The following is a 17,948-nucleotide window of genomic DNA, read 5'->3' on the forward strand; positions in this document are numbered from 1 at the left end:
TCCCTGTATCCATGACATCCTATTTGTCTGTTTAGATTGTAAGCTCTTTTGAGCAGAGACTGTCTTCTTCTTTGTGACTCTGTACAGCGCCACAGAAATAAGTGCTACAGAAATAATTAATAGTAGTAGTAGCTTTATTTGCTGTACCGCCTTTCCTCCAAGGATAACAAAGTGCTTTACAATAATTTAAAAAATCTTTTAAGATATAAAAATGAAATGAAAATTTAATAGGAAAGAGAAAAGTAGAGAGAAAGAATTTGGACTAGGGGGAAGGGAGAGAGAGCAAACAGCTGTGTTGCTGAAACCCCACCGCAGAACAGATTTGACTGCATGAACCCCTATCAGATGAATTCTTTGCAAATCTATAGAAGTGGGTTCATTATTATAAGACTGTAGGGAAAGATATGTTTTAAGTAAGGGTCTGAATCTGGTGTAAGATTATCTTATCACATTAGATAAGAGCAAGGCTTGGCACCACATAAAAGAAGGCTCTTTTTCTTGTTGACTCATGGTGGGCTTCTCAAGAGGACGGTAATCAGAGTTGGTAATCGTTCACTGAACAAAGTATATGGGGGAGGGGGGGTGGTGGCTGATAGGAGCGGATAACAGGAAAGATAAGAAGGGCAGGCAGAACACATGGATTTATGAGCAAGGCTTAGAACTTTGAAGTTAATTTGGGGCATTATAGGAAGCTAAAGATGTTGGATGAACAGGGGAATAATTCTGTCATATTGTGACATGTGGGAAAGAATACGGATTGCTGTATTTTGCATGGGTTGCAAGCAATGAAGTTGGTAGTGGGGAAGGGCTGCTGAAAGAGTAAGCAGCACCCACAGCAAACCTGCTTTCCTCAGGGTGGGGGGCCCGCCCTGCTGCCACTAGGCCTACCTTGTGCCCTATCCTGGCCTGCCACTAGACCACCAGAGGGGGGACAGGGTTCAGAGCCTGGCAAGGAGTGTGGAGTTGGGTGCAGAACCTGGCAGGGAGAATTTTGTTCAGAATGTTTTTGTTCTTGTTTTCCTCCTCTAAATCTAGGGTGTGTCTTATGGTCAGGTGCGTCTTATGGAGCAAAAAATACAGTAAACTCGGTCATAATAAATCTTTTTCCCTCTGAAAAAAAGAACATGCATGTAACCAAGATCGTACTGACCTGAAAATGTGAACCAACCACGTTGATTCCTACGCACTCAGTAACATGCTGCCAATTGTTTTCTTTATCAAGGATTTTTCAACTGCCCTGTTTTACTTGTCAAACAAAGCACATACCTTTTCACAATATTGGTACAACCCTTCGCCTCTTCTGACCACACAACAAAGAGGTCATCAGTGGGTCTCCCTCCCCATGGACCTTACAGCTCTATGTGTACTGCAAGAAAAAAAAATGTAGCCAGCATGCTGGAAATTACATATGGAGATTTGATTATGGAATTCCCGTGTGTAACTTCCCTCCCTTCATCTAACTTGGCCCATTCTTTTCACTAGATAAAAGTACACACATTATAAAAACACATATGATGGCAGCAGGAGGGGGTGGAACAGGGTAATTAGCATTTTCCCACAGGTACAGAAGAACTTCTGTTCCCAAAGGTACAAAGAACAGATGGCATAATCCGGGACATTTTTCAATTACACAAATGTTGGCAGAATGAAATCCTTCCGCTGGATCACTATAAGATATTTAAAACTATTGTAAATGAATTTTTGGAATGATACAGGTCCCTTCTTCATGTCTGAAAGCTCATGTGGAATGTTTTGATGATTTTTTAAATCTGATTAAAGTATATACTCCAGATGAGTGGGCAACCATGGTCCTCAAGGGCCATAAAGTTGGATTTTCAAGATTTCCACAATCAATATGCAGGAGATCTATTTGCATATACTGCATCCATCATATGCAAATTGATCTCCTGCATATTTATTATGGAAATCTTGAAAACCCGCCTGTGGTTGTCCACCCCTGGAATATGTAAGAGAAATGATGTAGATTGTACAGTTATGGAACTGAAAATACAAGGGGAGGGCACTTAGATGGATTTCTCTCAAGCAGAAAGGTCCTTTTAAAAAAACCAACCCAAAACACATGCTTGTTTCAATGTGCCTGCACACTGTTCCTCCTAAGCTGAGCAGAAGGGAGTCAGTGTCTCAATATTGTATTTAAAATCACTAAGGACAGGCCAGTTCTCTAAAATCTTATAGAGCTCACCTGTCCTTCACTTTTGAAAATGCAAGTAAAACAGCACCCCCCACTGGCCAGCCTAAAGGTGGATGTTTCCCGCTTAGCTTAGAGCAGTGGTCTCAAACTTAAACCCTTTGCAGGGCCACATTTTGGATTTGTAGGTACTTGGAGGGCCTCGGAAAAAAATTGTTCATGTCCTATTAAAGAAATGATAATTTCGCATGAAGTAAAACTCTTTATAGTTTATAAATCTTTCCTTTTGGCTAAGTCTTAATAATAACATTGTAATTTATAGCTAAAGAGACATATGATCAAGAAACTGTTTTATTCTACTATTGTGATTATGATAAACATACCGAGGGCCTTAAAATAGTTCCTAGTGGGCCACATGTGGCCCCTGGCCTGCGAGTTTGAGACCACTAGCTTAGAGGGAATAGTGTCTGCAAGATCACAAGCATTTCCACGCATGCTGTACATAGATACTCCTACAGGTCATATTTCAATAGAACAGAGGGGCAGTTGTGATATACGCACGTTTGATAAAACACATAGAACATGCACATATTTATACCAGCTTTGGAGCAGGTATACATGTTATGTAATTGTGTCAGCATTTGCCTACTATTGGGACTATCTGGGATCCTATTTTTAGAAAGCGCATACACACCTTTTAGGACTTCTCTCTTAGGTACCCAAGATTAGGCCAAAGATGTGCCCACAATATGAGATAAATAACAACAAAAAAAAAAAATGCACCCCCAAAAGGGCTTGTATTTCTGCCAGCAGAAACTAATTTGGTCCAAAAAATAATAATAATAATAATAATAAATAAATAAAGCAGATCTGGCAACATCAGATCACTCAATCTGCCCTTCTACAACACATGGAAAAATGACAATGTGCCAAATTATCCAGTCATCTCTAACCAAGGCCAACATGAGCTCTGTTTGCTGTTTCTCAATAAGAGATTGTAAAGGGGGCTCAGAGTAGGAAAGCGGCCAGTATGTAGCCGAGTGCCTTTTTATTTTCTCTTTCCTATGGTACAGCTTTCATCACATTAGTACATCCCAATACCCATCCCTGAGCTTTCTTAGCACTCAGAATAAAAGTGTCAGTTCTGTTACTTATGAGGCAGGACTCTTAAACATTAATGACAAAGTATCAAATGTATTTATATTATCCAAATGCCATCCTTGATTATGTCCTTGGTGTCCCAACTGAGAAAGTTAAATAATAATAATAAAAAAAGGATATGTATTGCTTTTTCAAATGTGAATAAACAGAAACAGAGAAAAATGATGGCAAATAAAGATGGCAGATAGGCCGTTATTGAGATTGACTTGGGGAAATCCACTGCTTATTCACAGGATAAGCAGAATAGAATCTGTTTTACTACTTGGGATCTAGCTAGGTACTTGGGACTTGGGTTGGCCACAGTTGGAAACAATCAAGCCATTGTGACATCACTGATAAGGTTGGCTCTTAGGCATTGGTGGAATGAGGCATTATGACATCACAATCTCAGCTCTGGAATGTTGCTAGTCTTTGGGTTTCTGCCACTTGGGTTGGCCACTTTTGGAAACAGGATACTGGGCTTGATGGGCCTTCGGTCTGTCCCAGTATGGCAACTCTTATGTTCTTGTCATAAAGCCTATCCAGTCTTTCCATTCATCTACTATTTTTTCCTTTCCCTTAGAGATCCAATGTATTTGTCCCAAGCTTTCTTGAACTTGGATACATTTTTTTATCTTCATCTCCTCCAATGGGAGGCTACTGCATGCATTCACCATCCTTTCTAGTCCCAACCTGGCACAGACCATGTTCCAAATCTAGAGTGAGAGAGCAATTATGGCATACTATCTACTAAGTTGACACTTTCATCTAAGGAGCTATATATAAATAAATAATCTGTGATGATACATATAAATAACCACTTCCAATATCACAGCTCTGAATTTTTTATCCAAGCTTAATTAAATAAAGTTCTATAAAATAAATACATTTAATATGTAAAGTGCTCAGACCCTTTTACCAAGTTGTTTAGTGATAACACCAAACTCCCTGTTCCGGATTTCTTGCCTTCAGAGTTCGAAAACGCCATTAGCAGTGACCCTTGTTCTAGAGATGGCTATCGCCAATTTTTAATCGGAGCATTTTTTGAGCACTAGCGATCTATGGTTGCCAATAATACAATGAACAAGCCACCGACCAGCATACAAGATACAAGAGCCTGAACAGAGCACAGACTAATCACTCCACTCTCTAATCCAGCATTCCTCTTTTCCTGTTGTTCCTGCCTCTTGTTTCAACCCCCCTTCCACTCCCTCTCTCAGATCTACAGTTCCATTTAGTTTTTGTCTGCATATTAAGCCATATACTATATAAATCACACACTTCTGTTAAGTATTTATATATCTAAGTAAATCTTAGTTGACTTTGCAGAACAGTATAAGTTGTTGGTAGTCTATCAAAGCCTACAAGGGTTGGCCCCCAAATACCTAATGCATTGTCTTTCGTATTATATGGCGCGTCCTAAGTTACGTTCCTCTGGACAATGGGATTTAAAGATCCCTACCAGAAAGGGGCTTTTTCCTGTACAGGTCCAGAGGAATGGAACAAGCTTCCTCGTATATGGCAACAAGAGAATCTGGTATTTTAAAAATTGGAAAAGAGACAGCTGAGGGGAGATATGATTGAAGTCTACAAAATCTTGAGTGGAGTAGATCGATGTGGATCGATTTTTAACTCTATCAAAAATACAAAGACTTATGCAGCTTATTTTAAAGAATTGGAAAAATTGGGATAGATTAAATTATTCATTCTGGTGGGAATCCCTATGTTATATCTTTAAAATGGAAAAGTTTATGGCCATTCAGAAGGGTTATTATAAAAAATTTATGGAAGTTCGGGAACCATTAACTAAATATTGTAAAGATTTATTTATTTGTATAATTTGGGGAAAACATGCACATACAGGGAGGGGGGAGGGGGATATGTTTTGGCATTTGTTAAGAAATATAGAAGGGTTGATTACAAGTATTTTAGGAGATGTTTGTAAATTGAAAATGGATGGGAGAAAATAAGTTTTGTCTTTATTCTATTAAATATATTGTGCTGTAATGATATTAATTTATGTAAATGTATCATCTTTTGTGCACAATTGAAGTTTTAAAAATGAATAAAGAATATAAAAAAAAAAAATTACAAAGACTAGGAGACACTCGATGAAGTTACAGGGAAATACTTTTAAACAAATAGGAGGAAATTTTTTTTCCCCACTCAGAGAATAGTTAAGCTCTGGAACGCGTTGCCAGAGGCTGGGTAAGAGCGGATAGCGTAGCTGGACAAGTTCCTGGAGGAAAAGTCCATAGTCTGTTATCAAGAAAGACATGGGGGAAGCCACTGCTTGCCCTGGATCGGTAGCATGGAATGTTGCTACTCTTTGGGTTTTGGCCAGATATGAGGGACCTGGATTGGCCACCGTGAGAACAGGCTACTGGGCTTGATGGACCATTAGTCTGACCCAGTAAGGCTATTCCTATGTTCTTATGTTATATCTTCTGTGAAATGAAATATGGTTGAAGGCGGTGTTACTATTTTGTTGGGGGGGGGGAGGGGTTGGCTGCTGTGAATATTGTCTAAGGTTGCAGCTAAATGTCTTGTGCTTATGTTTTACTTCGGATTGTTTTATGTATGATTTGTTATCATATTATGTACGTTTACTTGTGCTTTACTTTGTATAAGGCGAATAATAAATAAATACAATACATAAAATCACAGTGGGAAAAGAAACGTCACCTCACGGAAACTGAACCCGCATGAGAAGAAGAAAATAACTAAGCACTGACAAGGAGTGGTCAAACACATGGCTGTGTGCAGAGGTAATGCTAATGTTACTTATTCATGCAAAAGATCTACTTAAGAACTCTCCTCACCAGGCACCAACACTCTTAAATTTTATTCCACTCGACATATTTCAAAAGTTTGTGTATTTATTTGTTTTTTAATCCATGGTGATTTTAAACTTAGCAGGATAGGGCAACACATATTGAGTGTCTCTCTTCTGGAGATGTAGAGAGAAGAATCTGGCTTTTAGATTCCTGCCCTTTTCCAAATCTGAGCTCAAGATCAGCTATTTCAGGTATACAGTTAGGTATTCGTGCCTCTAATTCTGTGGAGAAATCCTGTGGAGAAATATATGCATGGACGCAGTGGCGTAGTAAGGGTGAGAAGCGCCCCTCCCCGCCCCCTGCTGCACGTGCGCCCCCTTCCCTTTCCCCGAACCTTTTAAACTTCTCTGGTGTGAGCAGAATGCTGCCCATGTTGGTGTCGGCTCTCTTTGACGTCACTTCCTAGGTGTGGGTCCCAGAAGTGGTGTCAGAGAGAGCGCCAAAACAGTACGGGGGAAGACAAGGGGCATGCGTGGCAAGGAGAGGAGCAGGCAGTGAACAAGTGGGAGTGACGCTGCGCCTCCCACAGCCCCTTACTATGCCACTGAATAGTAAGGAAATACAAAATTCAGGCCTAAAAAAAACAAACAAAAAAACAACAACCCCCCCCCTCAAAAAATAACATTTACTCAAAACTCTTGTAATAGCCCACATATAGGAGGGAGACAATTCACATCTTAGAGAGAATTATAAAATTAGAAATTAATGAAAATCAAATTTGTAGTGTTGCTTCTTCAAATTTTTAAATGGACCTTTTAAAGAGCTCCAACACGGGGTGTGAGTGGGGAACCCCCCCAGTTTACTTCATACTCTTCGCGCTGCCGTGGTGGGGGGGGGGAACCCTCCATTATAGAGTAAACTTAACTTTATCCTGATTTTTTAGGGAAGTTAGTTTTCTCTATAATGTGGGGGGTTGCATCCCCCAACCCCCCTCAATGGCAGCACGAAGAGTATGAAATAAAGTGGGGGGTTCCCCCACACACTCCCCCGTCAGAGCTCTTTAAAAGTAACTTTTAAGGCAGCGCGCAGGGGTCTTGCGCCGAATTGTCTGCGCTGCAATGTCAGCGCGCTGGAGTCTCGTGCACTTTTGTCCCGTCACCGCCTTGAAGTCATCAATTGTAAGTGTTTATCCTTCACTTCATGTTATTAAAGAAAGTTGTTCAAGAACTACAGAGTCTGGTTGATAACACTACGATTACAGAATTAAGAGTTAAATGAATAGGAGCTTCATACAATTGCCAATATTATTCAGAGTGAGTTTAATAGTGTTTAGCCATTCAGAGAAGTCCTGTTTTCAGTTCAAAGCCTGAAGAGATTTCAGTGAGGAAATCTACAAAGACTGTTCAGGGAAGCTGTAAACTGTCCAGTAAAGCTACAATCAGCACACTTCTCAAAAACAGCAGACAGCCCATTCTAATTTTGTAGGGCCACAACAGAAAAAAAACACATGCTCATACTTCTACATGTCAGATGAATTACAAAGATAGCAAATCTGTTGAGCAAGACTGAAGTGCTTGGCATGTAGAGAATGACATGGAGACATCCCCATCCCATCCCCACAAACTCTGCCTTAACAGCACAAACCTCAACACTTGTGATTTTAAAGTGTTCAAGGCTTGTACAGATGAAAACAGAGCTCGGATAGAGAGATCCCACAGAGACGGGAAAAATTTGTCCCCATGTCATTCTCTATGACAAGCATAATACCGGAGGAAAAAGAACCATCACAGATCTTAAAACTTTCAAGTATGACATTTGGTTAATGTTTAGTAGCAGCCCCCTCCAGCTAAATCTAGAGATTAGTCATATAGATACTTGTAAAAACCTAGCCTTGCCATTTTTTGAAAATGGGCTCGAACTGAGGAAGAGAAACAAGATGGCTAGAGGCCCGGAAGCTTAGTTCTTTGGTTTTTACTTCCAGCAGTCAAGAATGAACCACCACAAAAACTTGACTGCTAGGCCAACAGAAGTGAGAGAAGTCGCACTCAAGGCTCAACAGTTATAAAGTAATCACTATTTCCTAAAATTAACTCAATTACTAAGAACTTCATAAACTAAAAAAAAAATACAGTGCAGTGTCTACTAGTCATCCAGAAGATGAACACATACAAAGTGGCATTTGCCTTCTTTTTATGTTTTTCATAGTTCCCTGTCAGTTGAGATGGGCCTGTTGAACTACAGTGCTAGAAGCCCTCATTTGCAGCTAATCTGGATTTTTCCAACTCCTATAACCCAATCATAAAACCAACAATCCTTGGTTAAGGGCCACACACAAGGATTTCCTCTAGAATAGGTCCTAAACCCAGCCACTTGGTGTCACTTAGAGGCTGCAAGTGCTATGTCCCTGGTGCTGGTTGGCCCAGGAACAAAAGACCTGATGTAAGAGTGTAACCCAGGCAGTACACAACACTGCCACTGAGCCTCCATCCCATTTTACTGTCACAATTTCTTAAATGTCAAACGGAGGGAAAAACACTGCCTGGATTCTGCACAGTACTGTTTTGAAAAAGACCTATATATCTCCGTTTCGCTCTCCTCATGGGGCTACCATTAGATTGAAGGAACACGTGTCACAGTCTACACACACTCACTACATTGCAATCCAGTGGAAGACTGATTAATAAAAAAAAATTTAAAAACCATGGAACAAATCAAACAATGCAATGAATCCAACAGTACATGATCAAAATGATCCTTCTTGAACCAAACAGGAAACATATTAGCAGAAAACTTGAGACTGAGGTCATCTCCAATATTCCCCAGAAGAAAAGTGATGCACTTTATGGGCAAACTATCACTACAGCTTCTTACAATCATAACCCTGCCATCACCCCCAATATCCTCTTGGGGGGGGGGAACTCCCCCACAAACAAGTCCAATTTGAATGAGGGAATGCTCCTGGACTCTCCACTCTATAGTTGTGGACACACAAAATACTGTTTGAGTGGTCAAAGGATACACACACACACACATTAAAAAAAACAAAACTGAATATTTATAAAAATGTGCCCCTTTAACAATAAGTCTATAAAAGTTTTGTTTTTGGGACACTGTGTTCCTGTATGTCAACAATAAAACTGCTTTAATGCATGAGCAGTGCAGGATAGCACATTGCATTCCCTGTATGTCAAACATTCCTCTGCTAGTAGTGATTTAAGGATACCGACCTCCTTGCTCACCAGGGCATTATCCGACCTTCTTGGTTTGTGCATTAGAGTACAATCTGACAGCCTTACGGCATATGAGGCAGAACCAGTAGAGCTGTGGTGCCAGAATGGAAGCATTGGCCACATTGCAGTGCAGAGGGATGTGGAACGGCACCTTGTACAAAGGAATTCCATACTGTCTCCCATAGGCATAGTACATGAACGGGAACAAGAGGATGCGGCAGAGGAAGAAGGTCAGTAAAATGAAGCCACCGTTCACCTTGTGCAAGAGCGTATGCTGCTGCTTTAGCTGTTAATGAAAGCAGAAAGACACAGTGAACTCCCCTTTTTAAAACCGTGCTTATAATTTGCAGGGATCAGTTCTAAAAAGATGACTATTACTACTACTTATCACCTATATAGCACTGAAAGGCGGATGCAGCATTGGAGTGATGTCCACTCTCTCCTGCCGCTGGGGTCCTCTGCGAATCTCCAACCTCCCCCCCCCCCACCCCTCAATAACCCCATACCTTTCAGAAGAAAATCCTGCAGTAGGGATGCCCATTCACTCCTGCCGGGCAGGCCTGTCTCTTCAAAATGGCGAACTTCCCCTTCCTGGTGCATCCTAAAGCTCCGATTGGTCCAGGGGCCTAAGGCCCTCCCCTTCCCCATGCATTCCAAGATGCAACAGGAAAGGGAAGGTCCGTCATTTTAAAGAGGCAAGCTTGCTGGCAGGAGGGAGTGGGCATTCTTCCTGTGGGATTTTCTTCTGAAATTATGGGGTTGAGGGGGTGTCAGGGGTTCGGGAGGTGTCAGGAATTCATGGTGTGCTTGGTGACAGGAGGAAGTAAGAATCCCTCCTGTCGCTCTTTATATTTAAAGGTCAGGAGGGGGATCCAGGTGGCCAAGGTAGAAGAAGTGGGCTTCCCAACTGACCTTTTTTTTTTTTAACGGTGACAAAATATTGTCTGTGTGTAACACATGCATATATCTGTGCCCATTAAAAAATTTAACAAAATGAAAAAGCTGGCTTTTTTTTTTTTTTTAATGCTACCTGCATCCTCCAGATCTGTTGGATATTTCATAGCGTTAAAAACTGGTGCTTCATTTTGTGTTTCACGTGAGCATCACTGGAGTGCTCATTTTAATATTGATGAGCCAGAGCACACTACAGGGGTTCAAGGAAGGTTTAGATAGGTTCCTAAAGGATAGGGGGATTGAGGGGTACAGATAGAAGTAGAGGTAGGTTATAGGAATAGTCAGGGACCACGTCAAAGGCCAGAGGCCTGATGGGCCGCTGCAGGAGCAGACCGCTGGGTGTGATGGACCTCTGGTCTGACCCAGTGGAGGCAACTTCTTATGTTCTTAAGTATTTACGTACAATTATCAGAAACTGCTACAATCATGGAAAAGATCACAATCTGCTGTTTTGGGCATCAATACTTCATCGCTAAATTGGTTAAAACTGTTAATATGCAGTGAGTTTTGTGCATAAGGGCCTTTGTTTCCTATTGCTTCAGGTGCCATATTATACTGTAGACTTTAGGAGAAGATACTTCTCCCACCTGGATGCCAGCACTACACATTTTTTAGGGGCATTATAAATAAGGGAAACCCAAATGTAATGGCCAGGATAAGTTCTTCTTTCTAGCCAAGTTTGAAAATGCTGTGCAGGACATGGGAAGAGAATCCCAGCCACCGTGGAAAAGTTGACTCCAGCTACACGGCTAGAAGCCCTTCTGTGTGGAGCATAGAGAGGAAACGCCCATTGCTTCCATTGCTAGGATGAAAGGGACTTAAGTTAGTGAGGTAAGGGGTAGTGAGAAAGATTCAGTAAGCTGGGAATGAAAATGGATGGTACTACCAACCAGCTAGACTAGCTCCAGCTGAGTTAAAAGTACAAAACAAAAAGAGTAAATGACTGGACTGTTGAAATAAAAACATTATAAAAATATAATACGGAACTTGTTTACTGCTTAATCCCAACAAAAGTCCAAGGTGGTTTAAACTAAACCAATATAATCAATTGGAATTACAACTTAAAAAGAAATAACCTTTTATAAACTGTTCAAAATTTATCAAATAAACTTTTTAATTTTCTTATGAAAGGATAAATAGTTTGATTCTGATATAATGATATAGATAAACCATGCCATCCATGTAAGGGTCAATATTCAGCTGGTCGGTGTTTTTCAAACAAACAGTCTCCATAGCTGACTTCTACTGTCTGGATAAAGTTAAGATTGATTTTTTTTTTTTTTGCTGTCCAAATTTTACCTGGATAGAGTTGTCTGGCTAGCAGGCTGAATATCATAAACTAACCAGGTAACTCAATTCTAACCCAGCTCTGTTCAGAGAGTGCCACAAAACTGATTTTTGGGAAACGTAAGTTAGATCACGTGATACCGTTGCTTCAGAATCTTCATTGGCTTCCTGCATTTTAGAGTTCAGTTGAAATGTGCTTCTGTTATTTTTAAAATTCTTTATGGTATCTTCACTCCTCTAGTTCATTTATCCTGGAATCTCTACAGATTCTCTTTTGCAAGGGGCAACCAACAATATAAATTATTAGGGATTAGAGGAGTTAAGATTTTTGGCCAATGTTTGATTTTTAAGTTTTCTCAACTTTGGAACGATCTTCCGTTCCTTATAAGAAGCTCTGGTTCTCTTCTATTTTTTCGTAAGCTTTTGAAAACTACTTTATTCACTAAACATTTTGGAAATTAATCCTTTTTGAAATTTTTCTTTTATGGTCTATATTTTTTTTAGTTAACTATTGTAAACTGGGTCGAGCTTTTTTAGAATGAAGACTCGGTATATAAAGCCAAGTATTAGATTAGATCTAAAAATAGGCCCAACTAAGGTATTTTGGGGGATAACTGCAGGCATAATCTAGGTAAAATGCAACTGAATAATCGACCCAATAGTATTTTGTTTCAAATACTAAGATACCATACTGGAGAGGAAGTGGACACCAGTTCCCACATGCTTGTTCTCACCTGGATCAGAACTTTGCCCAATGATACAAATGGTGTACTCAATTCTGCCACCAAGAGACAGCCCACGAAAAAATCGCCGAGACCTCTGCGAAAGTACTGCAAAAGAAGAACAGGTACAAGAAGCTTTAAAAATATGAAACCAGAAGCACGACAGCAACCAGCAACATCCATACCACAGACAGGACTAATTTCATTTGTTAGCAATGCCATAAGAACATAAGAATAGCCTTACTGCATTTCCTTCCTCTAAGGAAGAGTTAGTTTTATACTAATTTTTACTTTTAAATGTTATAATGTTCTATGATGTTAATTTTGTTGGAACATGACTCTGTATTTCTATAACAAGTAGTTTATACTTGTAAAGTATGCTAAAATTAATAAAAATTAAAATAAAAAAAGAATAGCCTTACTGAGTCAGCCCAATGGTCCATCTAGTCCAGTTTCCTGTTTCCAACAGTGGCCAATCAAGGTCACAGTACCTGGCCGAAACCCAAATATTAGCAAGATTCCATGCTACCAATCCAGGGCAAGCAATGGCTTCCCCCAAGTCTGTTTCAATAGCAGACTAGGGACTTTTCCAAACCTTTCTTAAACCTAGCTACGTTAACCACTATAACTACGTTCTCTGGCAAAGAGTTCCAGAGCTTAACTATTCTTTGAATAAAAAAAATATTTTCTCTTATTTGTTTTAAATTTGTTGTATTCCCCTATAATTTCATTGAGGGTCCCCTGATTTTTGTACTTTTTGAGAGGGTGAAAAATCAATTCACTCTTACCCGTTCTACATCACTCAGGATTTTGTAGACCTCAATCATATCCCCCCAAACTATCTCTTTTCCAAGCTGAAAAGCCCCAGTCTTTCCTCAAATGAGGAGTTCCGTCCCCTTTATCATTTTGGTCGCTCTTTTTTGAACCTTTTCTAATTCCACTACAGGCTCCTTTAACTAAGGTGCACTAGCATTTTTAGCGCACGCAGGATGTTACTGCACGCTATGCGGCTAGAACTAACGCCAGCTCAATGCTGGCATTAAGGTCTAGCATGTGCGGCAATTCAGCACGCGCTATTCCGCGCATTAATGCCCTAACGCAGCTTAGTAAAAGGAGCCCTATATCTTTTATGAGACACAGCAACCAAAACTATGTCCAATACTCAAGGTGAAGATGTACCATGGAGCGATACTAAGGCATTATAATATTCTTAGTCTTGTTTACTATCTCTTTCTTTTTTTTTTTTTGTAATCATTTTTATTAGAAAGGGTACAACAGGGTAACAGGAACAACAAATATGCCAATAGCTGAAATAAAAGTGATCAGTAGAAATACAAGAAAAACAAGAAAAAAAAATACACTCTCCACAGATAGCTACCGGGAAGGGACAGGCATAACTCGACAATAAAGCAACAAAAGAATAAACCAGCCCTCCCCAGCAAGCTGAAGTGAGAAAAGAGCTGTAACAGATAGGCAAAAGCGTCCCCAGAACCATTGAAAAGGCAAAAAAACAGAAGGCCCCTCTGCCCCCCTGTAGGGGGGAGGCGAGACAAAAAGGTTATCCCAGGTCACCCAGCCGAACCCTTGCATTTTTATTGTTATGGAATATACAGACATCCCAACCGGAACAGCTCCCCAAGAGGGGAGGGTCCAGGCACTCTACACAACACCCTCCAGCCATACAAACAGACACACCACAAACACGAACCCACACCCCATTCAACCTCTCCCACTCTGGAAGGTGTTTCTGCAGCTACCTATGGTCGCACCATCTCTTTCTTAATAATTCCTAGTTTCCTGTCTGCTTACAATGACGCCCAGATCATTTTCTTGGGTGTCAACTCCTTAGGTGGACCCAAGCATCAGGTAACTATGATTTGGATTATTCTTCCTGATATGCATCACTTTGCATTTGTTCACGTTAAATTTCATCTGCCACTTGGATGCCTAGTCAGACTAAAAACAAGAGCTGCTATAACCTGGGCCTGTGGGAATAAGAGAGCAGACAGACCTAGGAGGCCATACTCCGCAGAGGTCTACTGTCTGTGCTGCCCAATCGTATGAACTTTCTACTAAGGAAAGAGTAAAATAATACTAAGCCATAGTAAAACGTGCATCAAAGACCCTGCTGTACTTATAACATTTTCTACAGTCATATGAGGGTGGGTTGTAGAATTAAAAAAAAAAAAAAAACCCAGAAAGATAGCAATAACATACGGAGAAAATTAGAAACTCTTGAAAATTATAATCGTTCTAACAACTTGCGGATATTAAATTTTCCTAAAAATCCTATGACAACTCCTTGAGATATGTTGAAGAGATATTTCCTGGAAGTTCTGAATGTTCCAGAACAATCCTTACCCCCCTTTGTTAGGGTATATTACTTTCCAGTTAAGAAAACCCAGGAACAACCAGATCAAGAGCAAAACTATCACGACAAGCCTTTTATGTTTCAGAATTTTTGGAAACTTCTGGGAAAATAATTGTGAAACCAGCAACATTATTAGAAACAGTCACTTTAGGTCCTGATAAGGAATGGATAATGAGGTTATTCTTTAAAAATAAAATTTTAAAAATTTTGGGACAAAAAATATTGATGTTTCCTGATGTCTCTAAAGATACTCAGAGAAGAAGGCGAGAATTTTTGTTGATGAAATCTGCAGTAACATCTATTGGTGGAGTTTTTTTTCCTACGCTACCCCTGCAAGTGCATAATTAGATATAAATCTCTTAAATATGTTTTTTATGATCCATCCCAGTTGACTGGATTTTTGTCTCTTAAACGCCTTGACAAAGAATAAGTGATAACAACTCTAAATGAAGATGAACCTCCCACCATTATAGGCTGTTTGTTTGTTTTTTCTAGACTTAAGTATTTCTTTATTTAGTTTTGTCACTTAATTGAATCTTGGACCCTTATAATTGAGGACTTGAGAATGATAGAAATACTGTTATTTCTTTAATTTTGATTTAGTGTATTTTTGATTCACACTATTGGTATGTTTAATTTTGTCAATATTTCTGTTCAGGATGAGTATGCTTGGAAATTGTAATTGAAAATCAAATAAAGAATTAAAAAAAAAAAAAAAACACCAACCCAGGATGGAAAGAATTGTGATTTGAATCTGTGACCCAGAATGCTGTCCAGATTGCAGAAGGTTGAGGTTTCTAGACTACATTATGCAGTCTGACATAACAAAAAAACTTTACTGAAATTTATTTATTGTAAATAAAGTCTGTGATGTGTCAGACTCCATGTGTAATATACAAACACACACAAACAGAGAACAAGACTGAGAACATTATCATGTGATGTATAAAGTGTTCTCAAAGAATTATTATAAGGTTTGAATAAAGGCAGAAACATTTAAAAAATATATTATATTCTTATAATATTCCTCAAAAGCACTTTATACACACAAGTCATTGTCTTTGATTAAATTAAAGCCACAACACATTTCAAAGCTTATTGTAGAAGCCATAATTGCATTTTAGATGTGCAAGAATTGGAATTTACATGTGTCTGCTGTACACACATCTAAATCCCAGATTCACAAAGCCAAGATATACACATCTAAAACCCCAAAACATTCATAGGTCAAGGGAACATGTTCTGGGCAAATAAAATAATAATAATAATTTATTTTCTTATATACCGCCCTACCAGTAGTTCTGGGCTGTTCACAACAAGAGAAACTGAGACATTTCAGTGAAAAAATACAGTACAGAAAACTTATTACTACTTTAAATACAAGATCAGTAAAAACAATTCAATTAAAATACACATTCCTAAATAAAATACATCATCGTTGAAATGCTGTTAAAAAAGTTAACATTCTTGCTTATCAAACAGGTAAGTTTTCAATAATTTCCTAAATTTGAGGTAAGAGTGGGATTGGACAACATAAGAACTGCCATCTCCGGATCAGACCCATGGTCCATCGAGTCCGGCGATCCGCACATGCGGAGGCCCTGTCAGGTATACACCTGATGTAGTTTTAGTCACCCATAACCCTCTATGCCTCTCGTAAGGAGATGTGCATCTAATTTGCCTTTGAATCTTAGCACAGTGGATTCCTTAATAACCTCCTTTGGGAGAGCATTCCAGGCGTCTACCACTCGCTGCGTGAAGCAGAACTTCCTGACATTTGTCCTGGACTTGTCCCCCCTTAGCTTCAAACCATGTCCTCTTGTCCGTGTCACGTTGGACAATGTAAATAATTTATTTTCCTGCTCTATTTTATCGATGCCTTTCAGTATTTTGAACGTCTCGATCATGTCCCCTCGCAGCCTCCTCTTCTCAAGGGAGAACAGTCCCAGTTTCTTGAGTCATTCCTCATATTCCAAGTTCTCCATACCTCTTATTAGCTTCGTTGCTCGTCTCTGCACCCTCTTCAGCAGTTTTATATCCTTCTTTAGGTTGGGAGACCAATGTTGGACACAGTATTCCAAGTGTGGTCTGACCATTGCTCTATAAAGCGGCATTATGACTTTCTTTGATCTACTCGCGATTCCTTTCTTTATCATGCCTAACATTCTGTTTGCTTTCTTTGCCGCTGCCACGCATTGTGCCAATGGCTTCAGAGTCCTATCTATCAGTACACCCAGGTCCTTTTCTTGTTCGCTCTTACCCAGAGTTGCGCCTGACATTCTATACTCGTGTTCCTTATTCTTATTATCTAAATCAGAGGGCATGTCCAGGAATTCATCTTCCCCGCTTGGTAGAGAGATGTAATCCACATGTTCTGTATATGTCCAAAACATCAAATCACTTCAAAAATTACAGGATTCCCCTGGAAGAACTGCAGATATAACTCCCAACTGTTAAATGAAGAACTAATGAACAACGTGAGCGGTGGCAACTGCAATGTAAGCTGTTCAGTACAGTAGTTCTTCATTTAACACTTAGGAATTTTATATTTGGTTATACGTTCAAAAACATCAACATCGGGATTTATTCCTAGGATTCTGCAAAATGCTCCGTATGCACTTTTGCTCCATTGGAGAGATAAGGGGACATCATCCCCTTAATTCCCCGATGTTTCTCATCTCCCCCCCACCCCTTGAAAGCGGTATCAGTAAAGAAAATTGGGGGCCATGACAGCTTTAGCAACATAGGAAGCTTGTATTAATTAATCCCTAATGGAATTTGATGAGTTTTAGCAACATATCCATTTTGCAAACATACATGTTCATGTGCCAGGATAAACATGTATGTTCTGACGTGCTGACATATACACGTTTATGTTGCCATATTCTGCCTGTTGATGATTTGGGCACTGATGCTTGTGAAATGGATGCTCCAGCTGCATAAAACCAGTGAAGACAGGTCTATTCCTAAATGTATTTCAAAACAGCCTCTGTGTTGGCAGATTCTGTTCTAAAATACTAGGGAAGCTGAAGACATCCTGACCTGGATGTTTCCATGCTGCTTTGTAGATCCTTTCTAAAAAGGCCATTCTGTCTTCGTGGTAAATTGAAAAGATTAAAGTTACTTCTGATGGAACATGAACTGGGCTTTTCCAGAAACAGGTCTGCCTCTTAAGCTTTACTTCCAATAGTTCCACTTGCTTGGACAGGAAGTTTCTAAGTCTTTTTTTTGCCTTTGAACAATTCTAAGTGTTACCTCGGGTATGGATGCCCACATAATAAAATTTTGATGCGTCAAGCCTTGATACAATCATAAATT

The 17,948-nt window shown here is 39.7% G+C and overlaps 1 protein-coding gene across 8 annotated transcripts in view; it reads right to left on the minus strand.

Moving 5' to 3' along the window:
* TLCD3A (TLC domain containing 3A) overlaps positions 1 to 17,948 on the minus strand; it is a 43,478-nt gene that overhangs the window by 11,828 nt on the left and 13,702 nt on the right. For 4 of the 8 annotated variants that reach the window (XR_004537119.1, XR_004537117.1, XM_033922263.1 and 1 more), the window contains exons 4-5: positions 12,272 to 12,367; positions 9,294 to 9,582 (exon numbers count right to left, since the gene is read on the minus strand). Coding sequence is in view for 5 of the 8 variants with exons in the window: in XM_033922263.1 (XP_033778154.1) it covers positions 9,313 to 9,582; positions 12,272 to 12,367 (366 nt within the window). In the remaining 3 variants the exon portion in view is untranslated. Of the gene's footprint in view, positions 1 to 7,361; positions 9,583 to 12,271; positions 12,368 to 17,948 lie in introns of those variants that run through there. The other 4 variants (XR_004537118.1, XM_033922261.1, XM_033922262.1 and 1 more) reach the window with 2 other exon arrangements.

The sequence above is a fragment of the Geotrypetes seraphini genome, chromosome 15 (assembly GCF_902459505.1).
Source record: "Geotrypetes seraphini chromosome 15, aGeoSer1.1, whole genome shotgun sequence".
In the NCBI taxonomy this organism is placed as follows: Eukaryota; Metazoa; Chordata; class Amphibia; order Gymnophiona; family Dermophiidae; genus Geotrypetes; species Geotrypetes seraphini.